Source organism: Vidua chalybeata, chromosome 1 (genome assembly GCF_026979565.1).
Source record: "Vidua chalybeata isolate OUT-0048 chromosome 1, bVidCha1 merged haplotype, whole genome shotgun sequence".
NCBI classification, from domain to species: domain Eukaryota; kingdom Metazoa; phylum Chordata; class Aves; order Passeriformes; family Viduidae; genus Vidua; species Vidua chalybeata.
Window position 1 is genome coordinate 68,092,335 of NC_071530.1, and position 16,481 is coordinate 68,108,815.

At 38.7% G+C, this 16,481-nt stretch overlaps 1 protein-coding gene across 22 annotated transcripts in view; it reads right to left on the minus strand.

The window, feature by feature from the left end:
* Window positions 1-16,481, minus strand: part of FARS2 (phenylalanyl-tRNA synthetase 2, mitochondrial) — a 231,587-nt gene that overhangs the window by 85,827 nt on the left and 129,279 nt on the right. For all 22 annotated transcript variants that reach the window (XM_053964222.1, XM_053964376.1, XM_053964060.1 and 19 more), the window contains one exon: window positions 9,231-9,391. In XM_053964222.1, the coding sequence (XP_053820197.1) occupies window positions 9,231-9,391 (161 nt within the window). The remainder of the gene's footprint in view (window positions 1-9,230; window positions 9,392-16,481) is intronic.

The following is a 16,481-nucleotide window of genomic DNA, read 5'->3' on the forward strand; positions in this document are numbered from 1 at the left end:
CCCAGGGAAGTGGTGAAATCACTGTCCCCAGAAGTGTTCAACAGGTGAGTGCATGTGGCACCTGGTGACATGGCTTAGTAGCGAATATGGTGATGACAGCATAACAATGGGCTTGGTGATTTAAGAGGTCTTTTCCAACCCTAAGGATTATTATATGATTCTATGACTCTTGGCAAAATCCAGTATTTTTAGTTTCCAGAGTAGCCAACTTCACTTCCTCCAACCACCCTCCCCCCCGCACCTCCCAACTTAAGTTCTAAATTCATACAGATTACAACCTCTAAAGTTAAAAACCATAATAAAACACCAAGGTAGTGTAGCATGCTAAAACTTTAAAGTACAGTAAGTAAGCTAGAGAAAAACTGAAATAAATGGCTCTACTTACTTGTCCATTACTCAGAAGAGGGACAAATCCATTAATTTTTTTTCTCTTTAATTTTTTTTCTCTTTATTTTTTTTCTCTGAGTGTTCCTAAAGCTATACTCTTGTTAAAGAGTAACAACACTTAGAAAGAGAAAACTACAGAGAAGCCCTAAGCTGAGAACAGACCAAACAAAAAAAGGTACAAAAAGTACACTAAGTGTTTCAGTATGCAATGACAAAATGTAAAAAACATTTAAATCTCTACAAGCAGAATCTTGGTGCAGAACAGATATTTCTTTAATGCCTTTCCTTATTTTACAAGAATCAGAAAATGGGTTCACTCCTGCTGATTTAGGAGAACAGGTTACATGTGGGAATAATTATGCAAATTGGATTATTGGATTGCATATGCACTTCTGCACAGGCAGGAGGATGCAATCAATCCTCAAAAGAGGGGATTTCTTCCCATTATTAATTTTTCTAAAACCACATAGCCAAATCCTCTGCAGCACATGCACCCCAAAGCATTACTTACTTGTCACGTTTTGTTTTAGGCTGTCACTGCAGTAGTTCATGTGTCTCCCACACTAGCAAGATGAAGGAAATTGAGGATTGGTATGATAAGAAAAATACAGTTCTTCCCAACTGTGCCTTCTGTTGTTTGGCTATTCTCTGTAGCCTAATTCATATTCTGATCAGAGAAGTGGTAGCTGAAAATCAGGGTTTTTTTATTAACACCATGTACTTCAAAAGGTGCTTCTGTTCATGCATACACACATACAGAGATTGTTCTTCCCAGCCCTCATTTCCTAGGGACACTCCACAGCTCAGCTGCAATGTCTAGTCATGCTACAGATGATGACTGTAGAGGCTTAGGCATGATTTTAAAGATCACTTAAAAGCTCTTTGCAAGGTGTATCTTTTACATGTAAAACATTGGCACCAGTGTTAGAAGAACTATCAAATAAACTCAGGTATGACAACTCCCATCTTTTTAGCTAACTCTGGAAAAATTAGTAAGAGCTTATTTCCTAATAGTTTTGAGATTTCTTTTTTTTTTTTTTCCCTTTATATTTCTGTGCTTGTGTGTGCACACCAGCACTTACCTGTATCTCTGAAGACACAAACACAGTGTGCTTAGACACATTTTAAAGGCAAGTTTATTCTTATATCAAATGCATAATGTATACTCACAAAGATGTATTTAACCCTGGTACAGGCATGCACATATTTAGATTGTGGTAATTACCTAGGACTGCCAGCCAGAAACCAGGGTCCCATAAGGTAGACAGAGCACAAAATGCTAATTCCTGTCCTGAAGAACTTTCCACCCTAAGGTAGTTTGGTGAAGAGATGCCGAGGCAGGAGGTACAAGATAACTACAATTGAAACAGCATGGAAAACAGAATTATTGAGTCACTTCTCGGGTCAGGGCGAAAGACAAGTCAAGACATTTTCTGTGCCATCCTCCTAACCAGAATTCTATTAGTCACAATATTAAACCAATATTGGAAAACCATTGGAAATGTGTAAGGATTACCCTCCTGACTAGCTACATACTTTTGTAGACAATAAACTGAAAGCTCTGAACATATGTGGACTCCTGTCAAAATCATTAGCAGCTGGTTCTCATAGCTTCACACAACCACGCAAAATCTATTGTTCCTTCAGATTTCCAGGTTTATTCCTTCACCTAATATTAATTTAATGTGGGTTTCAGCATATATATCACTGATGGAAATTGCTCCATGGCTTATTTAAGCACTTTGTATAACCATTATACTTCATCATTTGGGACGCAATAAAGATCAGTTGATATATTCAGCAGTGGAATTACTCATTTGTGAGCTATTTGTTTCAAAGAGCCTCAGCCAGTCAAATTGCAAATATATGAGGTTTAGAGATCAGAGCAAACTACTGTAACATATGCTTTTTGAAGCTTATTGCAGTTTTTGCTAAGCAATAATTTAGATAGTATCAGGTGTACTTTCACTAGGGTGCATTGGCTTCTGCCTAGGAAAAAAAGACAGCAGTAAAATGGTTCTAATGACAGTGCAGCAGCATTCATAACTGCAAAATCATTTTTTATCTACATCACATAGAAGTGGTGCAGACAAAATGCAATCAAGGATACAGTAGCTTTTTTTTTGTTTAAAAACAAATTGGAAAGAAGTCCCTGGTGGTCTGTTCTCAGTTGCTGGGAATGTCTTTCACTAGTACTGAGGACACACCTGCTGGGTATGTTCACTCCTCACCTTCTCTACTGCCTCCAAAAACGAAAGTGCTGTCTCATCAGTTGCGCTGACGGCATGAAGCAACACTGAGAAATGGATCGGGAACTGATACAGCTTTAAGGAACTGCAGAGGAAAAAGCTCCTTGATTCATCTCACAGCATAGCCACAAAAGAAGCTTCTGCAGTACATGTGGAGCAGCAAAGCAGAACAGCACACGGGAACATGAGCACTCGGGAAACAAACAAAAAAAAGAAAACCAACTGTGCTTCTCATCCTAACACTGAAAAACAAGGCTCTAGGGAGGAGTGGTAAAGAACAGCCCAAACCCACCAAAACCCTTCAAATGAAGAAAAGTCTCAACTGCTGTCTCTGGACCTGCAGTCAAAAGAGGGGACATCTGTCAGGTGGATACATTGGTTTCTCACATAGCTAGACTCCAAAATCCCCTGTGGCACTTGCTAGGTTTATTAGGAAAGCCCTGGACCTCTCACATAACTGAAAATCTATAGGAAACACTAAATTACATACAGGTTTTGGAATTACCTGCCATGACATTAAAAATTTACTGGCAATTAAAGTGTGTGTTAGCACAGACAACTGAAAGTAAGAATGAAATATTTTTGCTCTCTAAACATATATATACATATACACACATACTCCACCCACTCAAAACAAATTCCAGTAGTGACAGTTGTGTACAAAACAGAAAACATTAAAAAAAAGAACAGTTCAAATCATCTATTTTGCTTCAAGTCACAACCAGCTAAATCTAAACTAAATGTGCTATTGGGATGAGACAAGTTAACAGAGGTGAACAGTAGAGTTTTCAACTATTCTAGGACTGTGAAAAAAACATAGAAATACTTAAAGTATTTTCAAGGAACATAAGTGGAAGAGAGTGGTGTTTTTGCTAATGAATATCATAGGCTTGTCTGTACATCCAGCTGTTACGAAGATGGCTGCTAAATGGATTAAATGGATTTACTTTGCCCTTTGGTACTTCAGCAGACAACACAGTACGTAAGATAAATACCACTAACTAATCTAGGCAGAAAGGGCTATTGACGTTTTTTATTTATTCATTTTATTTACTTAGAAAAGTACAAGCAGAGAGGAATTAAACTATTGCTGATTTGTTCAGGTTCAATGGGAGGCTATCAGTGAGACTAGATTGCAGTGGGTGGGTGGAGGGATGGAAATAGGGTATGTGAGAAAATCTGCATCATTGGTATTAGTTCAGAGGGCAGCAGCTAGATTGTTGGGAATCACATCCCTTGTCAGCGCTTATTTTTACCAAGAGTTTCAGTAATGTGCTCTCAGGCACATGGTGTAATTCTTGGGTGGCCCTGTGGAGGGCCAGGAGCTGGACTGTGATGATCCTGTGGGTCCCTTCTGGCTCTCTGATTCTGTGAATATCATCTCAGTACAGCCTTTGTCATGGGCTGAGGTTCTGACACACTAAGAGTTTCACAAATCCAGAAGCAGAATTGGAAGTCCCCCACACTCATCTCAAAACTGATGATAGCACTTTAAAGACTTGCTTTGATGGCTAGTGGTCGTAATTTTTGTGGTCCCTCATATTTCTTGATCTTTCAAAAGGAGATCAGAAGTACATGTGTACAGTACAAAACCTAAGAAAACTTTCTGAATATTTAGAAAAAGACTTTTGCATCAGCCTCAACAGTTTTTGCCATAAACATACTTTTTCATATTGCCCCCAATGCTCAAAGTACAGCACTTCTCTGTTCTACGTTATTTTCACTTTGTCTAATATGAGTGTATCAGTGCTTTGTATTCAGGCCATTGTGACTGTCCATCCCATTTGCTCATTCTGAGCCCCTACTTTCTTCTTTCCTTACTGTGTTTTCAGCTGATTTTCTTTAGTTGAGAATGGGAATTCAAGTGCTGTTTACTCTCCATAAATTTGCTTGTTGACTTTTTTTACCCAAGCGTTGATCAGTAAAACTATCTTAGAACAAAGATTTTGCACATTGAGTTTGTGTTTTGTCAGATTGAACTCTTCTTGCTTATAACAGTAATTTTGAAAGTTTCCACTGCTACAGCCCTGCAAGGTGCTGATCACTCTCAGTTGGATCCCAGGAAATGTGGAGATCTCTGACCTGAAGCTATTTAGGCATTTGGGTTATGTTTGACTGAGCATAGGAACTACTGCATTGATTTAAATGGGACTGCTTGCAAGTTTAAAGCTCAGCATGTGCTTCAGTACTTTGCCTGGCTGGGGCCAGAGGGCTCAGGTTCCCAGAGCTTCAATACCAGCACTACCTACAAATGATACAAGATAGAACATCCTGATGAGAAGACTTGATGATCAAGTGATTTCTAACCCAATCATGCAGCTTAGTGCAGCATCTCTGCAATGAAGAAGGTATTTTTGCTCGTTTTCCATGCATATCCTACAATAAAAAAGGAGTTTCACCGTGTTCTGCAGAGCACAAAGACAAACCTGAGATGATATACAGCACTGTAAGGTTTTATTGACCTTTGCTTAAGATGATCTATGTAAGTCACTCTTAGATATTCAACCTTCCCGAAGTCATGCCAGTAAAATGTTTCTGCTACAACATCATCATCTATTCTCTAGTGTACGTCCACATGCAGACACACACATTATATATCTTCAATTAAATTAAAACTATTTATACAGTAAGTCACAGTTGAAGCTATACCTTATTTGTTCAAACATCCAAGTTAAATTTACATACTAATGGTTGCATATTTGACTTTAATAGATGCACTATTAGAAAATAAACATAATAAAATGAATAACCATTTTAGCATGGAGTCACCTAATCTTGATGAAAAATATCTGAAAATGCAATAACCAGGGAATCTATTTAATTTTTATTTGAAAATAACGCTAATCATAGACTAAGAAGATAAATTATATGGAGTAGCATACTAATGATGGATCAGACAGACCCACCCTGTGCAGTGAATGCAATAAGATCATACTGGTTGAAATGGATGGTATATACTCTAGATACTCTCCTTCTCAAGCATGGAATAAAGGATATAGACTAGGATGGTTTAATTTGCTGAAGTTTCCCCTTACACTTGACGGTGCATTTTATTTTCAGCATCTTCTAAAGCTTCAGGACAAGCTCTGTGTCTCCCACCAACAATCAGGCTTGTGCACAGGAAAGATGCCCAGGGATGATTACCGTCCCTGAAAACTGAGAAATGCACAGTAAGGTAGAAAAGCTGGACTGCCTATTGGTGTGAACATGAGGGCTCACATACACAGCAAACAGTGCAAACTGGGCTACTGTGTAAATCCTTTGTCATCAGAGCAGGAGCTTAATTCCTAAAGCACACTGAGCAAAGACAAATGGGAGCAAGCAGGCCCAGCCTTTGCTATCTTGCACAGGAGGGAGAGGAGCCTGCTTTGATTTCCTTTTCAGTACAATGTATCGCTTCTTTCCACACAACTACGTATTTTTGATTATGTACTTTTCCTCATCTCTGCTATCCTCAACTATTCAATTTTCAAAGCAGAATGAGTGTCATGGATTAGGGCCACATACACCATTCTGGGTACAGCTGTGCAGGAGGTGAGCGGTGTCAATTCAAGTTGTTTGTCAAATCTCCTCACGCCACTTCCAAAGGCTACTATCCCCTCAGGTCTCCCAGCAGTGCTGCTCCAGGAGTTTTTTCTCTTCTGGAGCCATTGAAATGATCCTGCTTGGAAAGTCTATTTTGAAGCTACCAGATAATTATAAAGTAATTTAATTTTGAGAGACTGTGTGTGCCAGCAGACACTAGGAAGGAGCAGCCCCTGGAGATGATGGAAGGGGGTGATAAAAAATAGGTGGTGCCAGGCTTATTGCAGATATTGAAGAATGTTACAGATAATGCAGAAATTAGGAAATCCAGAAGACTGCAATTCCCATAATCTCACAGAGGGAGTCTGTACTTTTGCTAGAAATCTGATCCAGTTTCCTTCTGTACCAGTGCCAGAACAGCCATAATCATGCTTCCGCTGGACCAATTGAAATAAATAACTATTTAAAATAACAGCAGCAAGAGACACCGGCAGCATTTAATGAAAGTGACTTTGTGAAGGGAGAACATACCGGGAGTCACTTGACATGATGTGCCACTTGCTTGCCTTGGCAGCAAAATTATGGAGGCTCCAGGATCTGCCCTGCGGCCAGAGCCCTTTCGTCTTAATCAAAACCTCTGGGCCCACCACACTACATCTGAACTGTGAGTGCCTTTCTTCTCTAAATGTATCTTCTCTTCATTTTTGTACCTTTTCTTGAGAGTTGTCAGCCCATGGACTTTTTTTTTTTTTTTTTTTTTTTTTGGTAAGAATGCTGGCTCAGCATAAACCATAAAGCAATTACATGGAACTGTGCTCAGGGCCCTGACAAACAGATACATAACACAGCGGACTAGATTGGAATGGAGCTGTTTGTTTTATTACATTGTGTCTTGCAGGTTCTTGGTCCTTCCTGCCCTGCCCATCCTCAGCCTTTCATTTCACAGCCTGAGCAGAAGGTCTACACAAACAATTGAAAGCAAGTTACCAGACCCTGATCCCCACACTGCTGTCACTTGTGTCAAATTATAGCTGAAGTGATTTGCTAATCCAAATCCAGGCAATAATCTGATCTGTGGGGAGAAGCACTCTAACTCCGCTGTGCTGAGCAGCCACAGTGGTACAAGTACTGTCAGCTTTTCCCAGCAGCTTTTTGACCTACTGAAGCCTGCACACATGTACTGAGCAACTGATGACAAAGGGAAAAGTCTGACACATTCAGGCTGTTAAAATGCATAAAACATATACTCTAAGTCCCAAGAAAATGCTCCAGTTAAATGCAGTTTTGGAACAAGAGTATATTTAGCCCAGCTAAAGGTTACTGCTATGTCGTGTGGACTTCATGTATTTGAAGAACATTTTAAAGAAGAGAAAGAAAAATATTTATGTTGGTGGATCATATTCAGATTATAAGAAAGGATTTGGGGAAGCACCCAAAGGTTGAGAGGTTTCTCCCAGTTAATCACATAAAGGATGGACATTTACGTGGACCTTATGAGCCGCAGGATTCAATTTCTGTCGTGAAAGGCTCTCAAAACACCTTTGCCATCTTCAGATTGCTTCACTACACCTGCCTTACCTAAAACTGAACATGAAAACTACATGCAACTTAGAGAAGTCAGACACCCAGCCCTTTTTGACTCACCTTCAACATCAGTCCGCAGCATTCCAACAATCTGGGCCTTTCCCCAAAAGCCCAATCTACCACTAAGATCAGTTGGAAGCTTGGATCCACAATTTTAAAGCAAGCAAGAAATCTCATCTTACCTCCATTAGATTGTCGTCTATAAAGCAAGCCACAAGCTCAGGAGCAAAGCAAATCAGAAAGATAGGAAACTTGAGCATTTTTTATTGAAAAGAACAACAAACATTCTGTAGGAGATCAGGGAAATCCACAAGCAGACTACACCTTCAGGAACAGTGGCAAAAACCTGTCTTTCTGTAAGAAAACTAACTACAAGCTGAATGCTTGTATGTCAGTTATCACCAAACAAATTAAAAAAACCCAACCAACCAAAAAAAAATTCCCCAAATCCCTACCCAAACCAAAAAAGCCAAAACTATTCCCTAAACTTACCTCAAACAATATTTTGATACTACCAAACAAGATATAGGGGAATTGCCATGAATTAAAAACAAATGGATGGATGCTGCTACTGATGTGGAAACTACTCAAATGTCATCTATCACTGTTCATTTCCCCTTTAATAATTACAATTCTTAAAAAAAATAATCAAGCTGTACACAAAGAAACCAAACTAAATGGTAAAAGGCAGCTGCACAAATTATTTTACTGCTTTAGTGTTTCAGACTTTGTCAAGCATCTATGTCAGCTCAACTCCCCCAAAGACCAGCTGACACCACCTGACTTGAACCTCCCCATGCTCCTACTGAAGAGTATTATGGAAGTAGCATTTCCACTCAATCCAGTCATGCCTGATTGCTTTGTAAGTACAAAAAGCAAGATGAAGTTGCTAACTACGAAAATCACCACAGCAGAGGAGTTACAAAACAAATACAAGCCGAGCCTGCACTCTCCCCTGCAATGCCAGGATAAAGGAGCTGACAGTGAAGATGGCAAGGCACATCCACAAAGAATTTGCCAAAGGTTAACATTGCAACTCACATTGACATCAATGATTGTAGAGTGAAAACAATGGGAAATATTGAGACTGTGTTATGATCTTTGAATGCTTTGCATCAAACAAATACTTATAATGAAACAGAATCATGGACACAACTCAAGGACATAACCAAACCATAACAAAACCAAACTACAGGCCTAAATCAATCCTTATTCTGGATATATTTAAAAGTTAAATGTGTGCTTAAGCATTACTCAGAACAGGGATGTTGACTGGGTATCAGCAGGAACTTACAACATTATCTGGCTGGAAAAAAATTATTATCAAAAGCTGGATTCTACTGCAGTACATCAGAGAATCATGGTACCTGTAAAGCTGTTGCTTTAAAACCTAATCTTTCAATGACACAGAATTTTAATCGTATGATATTCACTAGGGATGCACATACATTACAGTAAATTATTATCATATATATGTTATTTTACCTGGAACTTTATTTTTTGCCAAATGTGAGGCCCAATAAATTGTTTCAAGAAGCGTTCATCTTCACTCCAGAACAGTCGGATGTCAGGGATATCGTACAAGATCATGGCCAGCCTCTCCAAACCCAAGCCAAATGCCCAGCCAATTTTATCCTGAGCACCAGCTGCAACACACAAGATAAAAATTCAAATCTTAAGTTCACAACATGGAAAATTACTGATAAAACATTCACCTATTTATTAAGAGGGAATAAAGAAAAAGGTGAAATGGCAAACCAGAAAATCTTACAAGTAACTGCCAAATGAATGATCTAAAGGCTACAGGACAGATCCTACTTAAATCAAAAACCGCTGCAAGACTGAGTGCATCACTGAGTCCTGGAACCAAAAATGGCAATAAAACAAAGCCACAGCCTTGACAATTTGCGCCCAAAGTGTCAGACAGGCTTGAGAAATGCTGCATAATGCTATACATCACTACCCTTCACTATGCTTAGAGCTGAGCATTTCCTCACTTGACTCCGTTGTGTTTCATAAGACACATAAACATGAATTCCCTGTTCAGAGTATTTTCCTTGGTCTGACAGATCAAGTCAAGCCTACAGAGCATTAACATCATTACCAACATTTCAAAAGACCATAATTGCCTCTTTTGAGGCTTCTGGAAGAAACAGAGCAATGGGATGTGAGGCACCGTTGCATTAGCATCACACCTCCAACCAGGGAAATCCTGAGCTGCTGTTCCTGGGAAAAGCCACTGCTCTCACATTAACAAGTCTCTTTTATGCAGCACTAAATATAAAGGGACAAGAATATTTAATAAAGAAAAGCTGTTCAGATATTAATGATGCAACATTTCTGTCAGGAAAGTAAATATTCATACCTTCCTTCATTTATAGGGCTGGAGCACTGATTCATGCAAACAGGGATCTTTTCAACACAAGAAACTAAGTCTATGTTTAGCCATCAGCCTTCTGATTTTGAAATAAGCTGAGAGCCCAGAAGCCCTGGCAAAGGCTCAGAGCTTTTAAGAACTTAAACAAATGCCTAAACAAACACACATGCTGATGTGTGCATGTGTGGCAGACTTGACTTCACACCATCAGCACTTGCAGTGTGCTCCTGAGTCACACAACATCACTGCACATCTCACAGCTATGCACCAGGGCCACAGCAGCCCCTCCAGCATCAATTTAAACTAATTTTTTGGAAACTTTGAACTCAGCAGCTTTCCCATCTTCATGCAGGAGGCTGGAAGCACAAGTCTTCTTTCTGATTCTTGTCTCTGCTATCAAAAAGGAGACAGCTCCCATTATTTGGGCACTGATGGCAGACATGCTGAGTTATCCTGTTGTGTTCAATGCTGAGACTAAACAGGCCTGAGTTCTGCTGAAATAGAGGGAGGCATACCAGGCTTGGGAAAAGAGACACTAACAACTTCAATTCCATTAATTCACCTGACCTTGTCTATTTTTCTGGAATAACAGGTCCTCAGCAGAGCCTATGTCTCACCTGCTGTGTCAGCAGTGCTGCGCTCCCACAGGAGTTACATCAGCTTTTAAGAGTACTTCATAGAGGAGTCAAGATACTCTGCCTGTCCCTTCTTGTGTGCTCAAGGGCAAGATGTTGCATTTTCTGACATTTGAAAGCAGACAGTTCAACAACTGAACTGTGGAAGTCCTAGGAAATAGAGGACCAGGTGTGAACTCAAAAGGTACCTCATGGCAGAAATGCTCAAAACAGTGCGAAGACCAACCAGCAGGCTATGAGCTAATCTGGCTCTGGAGACCTACAATCCATGCTACATTACATGAAGAACAGCACAACTTGCTTCTGCTGATTTTTAGAGAAAGCAGAATGACTACAAAGAATGTATTGAAATTTGTATTTGGGAGGGATCGTGAGCTTTGACTTTAAACATAAACCATAAACTGTTTCTCTTCCATGCTGAAAGTACTGCTTCTCTCCTTACATCAGTATAGTAATTACATTTGTATGGCTGTGAAAAAGGGAATATAATTCATTGCAATGGTGTTGCTTCTTCAAATTTCCAGCTTGCCTTTCCTAGATCACCAACTCCTGCCTCAGGGACAGAGCTCCTATTCATTCCAGAAGTAACAGATTTTCATATACATATGGGCATTTCTGTAGACCAACCCCCTCCTCCAGATGTAAAGTAAAGCACCAGGAGCAATATCCATGAGGGTTCTGAATGGTCACTGCTCACTCTCAACAGAGGCATTAAACCTGAAACCTAAAGATGCCAGATTAAGCATTATTAATTCACAGATGCTCAATAAAGTATACATGATGGGGGTGATGATCCTCCTTTCCCATACTAGTGATGATTAGTGGTAGATCAGACAGGAAAAAAAAAAGATATGACAGAAGATAAGAACAGGTGTATATTCTGATTAGCAGAGCTTTATATTTTAAAACTTGGGCTTTTTTAGTATTTTGATATGAGAATGGTTTTCACTGTAACACTTTTTTCCTCATTGACTTCCTATGAACTTGAACTCTGCAATAAGTGTCTTGATTTTACATCAGCAACTTCTTTTCTGTTCTGATTTTCTTGCTTGGTTTGTTGGGGTATTTTTTAGGAGGACTGGGACACATCACAGGTTTTTTACTCGTAGCAGACAAAGAAATTCGGCTATCTGCCTAGCACCTCAGAGCATTGTCATCTGAGCAACAATTAAACACCTATTCACCAAACTGAACTTGTCTTTTGGATGATCCTTGTACAATTATCAACCTTCAAACCACAAACTTCTCGAATGTCCCCAGTGAAAGCTGTATCAGTGAAGAATTACCTCTACTCAGACAAAATAAATGAAAGAAAAAGGAAAATTCAGATTATTAGAATTCCTCCTCAAATCAGCACTAGCAGATCTCTGCACTCTGAATCTTCAGTTATTTTGTCTCTGACCTCTTCTCCAACTTTCTATTTGTAAAGTTCCAAGTCAATGCAGCATTCGCTTAAGTCATTTGAACAACTACCTTGGGTGACTCAACAAGATTAATGCATGCTTCTAAACATATTTCTGACTGGAATTTATCAGGTGACTTAGAAATTAAACGAGCCAGTAATCATCCTGATGAGTGAGGGAGCAACCCATAGCTTTCCCAACACAAATACATGTTTAAATGCACCAAATTTTGGTAAGTATTATGCAAAGAAGTCAAGTGAATGTGAGTCAACAAGACAGGAAAAGTGAACACAGAACAGCACTAAATATGGTAAAAAGCAAGTTGAGGTTCTGATGAAGAGACCTGGCCAAAGCAGCAGATTCCAGGGACCTGGTGGGGCAATCATAGCATCACTGCTTGAAACAACACAGCCCAACAGATAAAGCTTTCCTGACACATGAGCTTTCCCCAACTGGCTATCAAAGGTTTTTATGCTGCCAGGCTCCTGCTGCCTCACATGAAAAATTTGACTCCCCACCAGAAGAAAATTGCTGGAAGCTTTGCTTGTCGGGTAGCCAAAGATGGAGGAGGAAAGGATAGAACAGTTTGACTGGCTTCCCACACTGGGAGCCAAGACAGCCCAAATCTAATGTCAGAAGGTTGCATGATTGCAGCTCTGTCTTACAGAGGAGCTCAAGAATCCTTATCTTCCTTGATAAGTCATATCTATTTATCCTGGACTTCAGCTCCGAGGCCAGGTGAATCAGTTTATACATAATGTAGACCAAGCAACTCATTCTCCAAAAAGCAATGTTAAATGAAAATTAAATTTGCTCAGTCAGGATGGGAATCTTCCCAATTATTTACTAAGGCATAAATAATGGCCTGCCAGAATCAATGGATTATATTGCCCTGAATCCTCAGAAAAAACCACAGACAGAAACACTCACCCGCTCAAGGAGTGTGAGGCAAGACATTCTGCTCTATACAACAATTTTAAGACATAATTTGCAACATAGTATTAGTAACAGGTTGACAAAGCTTTTTTGGTTTTCATTCCAGTCATACGTATTTTCATATTGATATTGGCTTTTATTTAAGAATTTTTGCTACTTCTGTAAAACTGCCAATAAAAAAAATCTTTCTTTCAATAGACCCTAAATTGGGTCTTCAAATGGTCATACTCAGCAGTTACTGAGAAGTGAAAGAAATTAAATTTTGATCTTGGATTGAAGCAAAATCATGAATACACAGCAGCCTGCACAGAAGGTGTTCTTCACAAAATGCACAAAAATTAATACACCCAAAGTATTAGTAGCTGAAATCTGGGATGAGTTCCAGAAGCAAAGACCTGAATTTGATCTCCTTCTTTCAGTCCAAAATATGACTGTTAATGGAGCCAGTTCTAGAATTAAAATGGTGGGAAGAGGGGTGAACAGATTCTCAAGGGCACATGGATTACACATCATGTTTTACAAAACAAATCAGCTTTAAACTATATAGAAAGTAAGTTATAGATATAATAAACATGTGATTTGACACAAAACACCACAAATTCTGGAAACAAATGCCAAGGCCCAGATTTGAGTTCTATGTGATTAATGGACAGCTTATGAATCAGGCTTTGAAAAACAGGTTCAGCAAAATAAATATTTACTTATTTCTAGAGACTAGGAATGCATAGTCTACATAATGGCCACAGTAATGAGGCAAACATGTTTACTTTTGTTAAAAATAAGCCATTTAAAATTATTTCCTTATTATTTCCATAAATTATTTCACATAAAACTCCCATATGTTGGGAGTAAAAGGTTTTACATGGAAAAAAAGTAATACTAAGGCATCAGTCTAATAGAGAAGAATTTCTCAAACTGCAAGGTCATGTGGCTGGGATGTTAAGCAACTGAGGCCAAAAAGCTTACCCAAGTGTTCTCTGAACTCCCCTCCTGTGAAAGCAAAAATCAAAACCATCACAATGTTCTCCTGTAACTCAGTTAAACTGATGCATTCAGGCTCCTGTGTGCAAGTCAGCTTAAATTACATCCTAAAATGAGGACTTGGCATTCAGACTAGGCATGCTAAGAAAGCCACTCTTCAAGAACTCAAGAAAAGAAGTAAACATTCAATTATGCCCATTCTATTGAAAGAGAACTTATCTTTCTAAATCTCATGTGTGGAATAATTTTCTAACAGTAATAGTCACTTTGAGACCATAGCTATGTCTCCTGGGTCAGAATGATCTGTTCTGTTCTAAAAACTAAGCAAAAGAACTTTAAAGGTTTTGAATAAGTTTTAATAAGTATGTTTATTTTTGTTCTATAACTGAAAGAGGTATGCATATATTAAATGAACAGCCTGCTTAAAAAATCTACCCAGGGAAGCCATCTACCAGATTCTACTTTCTTCTAATATGTGACTAACATTCATTCTACCATTTCACCAATATTTCAACAGGTTAAGTAGCTGGGAAGAAAGTATTTCTGATAGGGAGAAATTAATGACCAGAGCAGAAGAGGACAGGAAAACTAGATTAGCAAGAAGAGGAAAGAGTGAACGAAAGCAACAACAAGGAGGAGCTCTCTCTATTTTTTCCTACCTCCAATTGATACTTTTATCTTCATTTTTAATCTTTCTGCTTCTGAAGTTATGAATTCCTCAGTCCTCCTTCCTTGCTCCTTTCCATCTTCCTACTTTTGCCCAAGTCCATCTCTCTGATTCCTGCAAGCCCTCCTAAGCATTCCCAACATAATCAATGACAAATCCACCATTAAACAGAATCTTACACCCTAGGATATCTTTTCTGAGTTCATAACCATACACTGCAATAACATTCTACCTTTCAAATTATGCACAATAAAGTATCCACTTAACTCCCAAGAGCAATACGAGACATTAGTCATTAACTATAAATACTTTAATGGTATATGGTTTTCTTTTTCTCTGTATTTCAGCCTGCATAGCTGAACAAATGGCTTGCTTAGTTTTTGAGGTTTTTTTCCTTACCCCTGTCTCAAGTGTGAACATTTTCAATGGATTACAGTGCAATTTGCTGTCCTAATTTATGTCACAGAGAAAAAATTGACTCATTTGCTCTTTTCCCCCTGGCTCTGCCTGTAGGCTACAGTATTGCTCTTTTTGTTCCTTGTATGTAAAAGCAAACTCCAATTCCTTTCTTTATGTTTTGTTCATTCAGGAAAAGTTGGATTTTGAGGATTAGGACCTTTTAATATCTTCTAAAACTGTTAAATCTCCCTAGACACCGGGGCCATGGAGATTTGAAAAAAATAAATGCTATAAAGAAATACATGAGGGGCTCCCACTTGAGAGAAAAACCAAGCCTACAATACAGTTCAGAAATTCAGTTATTAATCTAATTTTTTCAGAGTGTAAGTACAGCTGGACAAATTCCCTTCACATGTATTCATTGCCCCAGATGCAACTTTCTTGGTAAAATTTCATCAAAGTTGACTGCTTAGTATCTTACAAAATGGCCTTTTCTTGCAGAACAACAGACAGAGCAAGGAACAAGTACACGAAGATCATCACAATGTGGGACAGTTTAAGACATCCTCAAAGGATACAGAGGTAGCAGTTTTATCTATCATAGCACAGGACACTGTTTACCATGTTCAATATTCCTGTTCAAGAATCAGAACAGCCAGAACACCTGTATGTACATAAAAAGGATAAAAAGTATGTTCAGCTGACAGCAGCACATTGTCGTGATTACTCTGAAAGCTTGACACTGCACAGTAAATTCAACTTCCACAGGCAGGGATTGATACCACATTTTGTTTTTGTACAGCATGTACCATAAAGAAGCCTCGAGTTATTTGACTGGGGTTCCTTGGCTTTATAATATATAAAAATAATAGACAGATAAGGTTTACGCTTTAGCTTCTCTGCCACAAACTCATTCTTGGGAAGAAAGTAATGAAAAGCCTTATGATCACTTAGGCATCACTTTTCTTATAACTGGAGTTGGGATAATAGTCCTTCCTTTCCAGAATGATTTAGGTAAGACACACAATAAATGTAAAATATTGAATTTCAAAATCTTTCTGTCAGTAGTTCCTCAGTATTCTGATGGTAAAGCTGAGAACAGATTTCATAAGGAAGTACAGCATTTATAGTCCAACTTCAGTGAACTCCAATGAATTCCACTACATGTGCTTTGTATCAGCTCTGACATGGTTCTGGGTACATACAATTTATTTATTCTTAAGAAAGCACAACATAAAAAGTCTTGGTGTATTTAAATGTATTGTCACACAGCACAGGATCAAAAAATTTTGTTCAGAAGCACTACTCGCAATTTTCTTCTTACTAGAGAACTACTCC